General features: G+C 33.7%; 1 protein-coding gene across 1 annotated transcript in view; it reads right to left on the bottom strand.

Annotated features, from left to right (window-relative positions):
* The window catches only part of LOC113311841 (protein REDUCED WALL ACETYLATION 2-like), a 21,864-nt gene extending 21,281 nt beyond the window's left edge, over positions 1 to 583 (bottom strand). The window contains exon 1 of the mRNA XM_026560642.1: positions 333 to 583. Within this exon, the coding sequence (XP_026416427.1) occupies positions 333 to 583 (251 nt within the window). The remainder of the gene's footprint in view (positions 1 to 332) is intronic.
* Between the last annotated feature and the right edge of the window lie 37 nt (positions 584 to 620).

Below are 620 nucleotides of genomic sequence, written 5' to 3'. Positions count from 1 at the left end.
ACAAACTGATCATTTCAACCAAAACAGTCTAGAAACTCACATTGAAGTAGAAGAACCAAAAACAACAGAGAAAATTCATATCCAAACTACATACCTTACGCACTACTATATACCCTCACCTGTTTTCACTTACAAGAGTTAAATGATCAATCAGCTTTAGATATAATTCGAACTTTTAATAAACACATCAAACACCATCTTACTTTTTGACTACCACAGTACCAAAATGTCAAATATAAACCTATTATCTTAATGATTCACATCCACTACATCTGTCGCCAAATCTTAATTATCAATCAGCTTAACATTTTAACAATGTTGGACATTGTTACAATATTATAGCCATGAAGTTGCTTACTACATCTATAAAATAATTCCCAACATCTGAATTTTCGGATTTTAGTACCTGGCCAGGAGTAATTGGTGCAGAAATCTCCATTTTGTTGGAGATAACTTTTGTTTCTGCTTCTCTCTTTCTAGAAACAAATATTCTTTTCAAGTATTTGTTGGAATTTATGGAGCCAAGTGTACAGATATTCTCCCTCCTATATGATGAGGCAGGCCTTAAAATTGAAATCGACATTTAACGAATTTGACAAAGATCTCCCGCACCCACCCCC

The sequence above is a fragment of the Papaver somniferum genome, chromosome 9 (genome assembly GCF_003573695.1).
Source record: "Papaver somniferum cultivar HN1 chromosome 9, ASM357369v1, whole genome shotgun sequence".
Taxonomy (NCBI): Eukaryota; Viridiplantae; Streptophyta; class Magnoliopsida; order Ranunculales; family Papaveraceae; genus Papaver; species Papaver somniferum.
The sequence above is the reverse complement of the archived record's forward strand: the minus strand, read 5'-3'. Positions and strand labels throughout refer to the sequence as shown.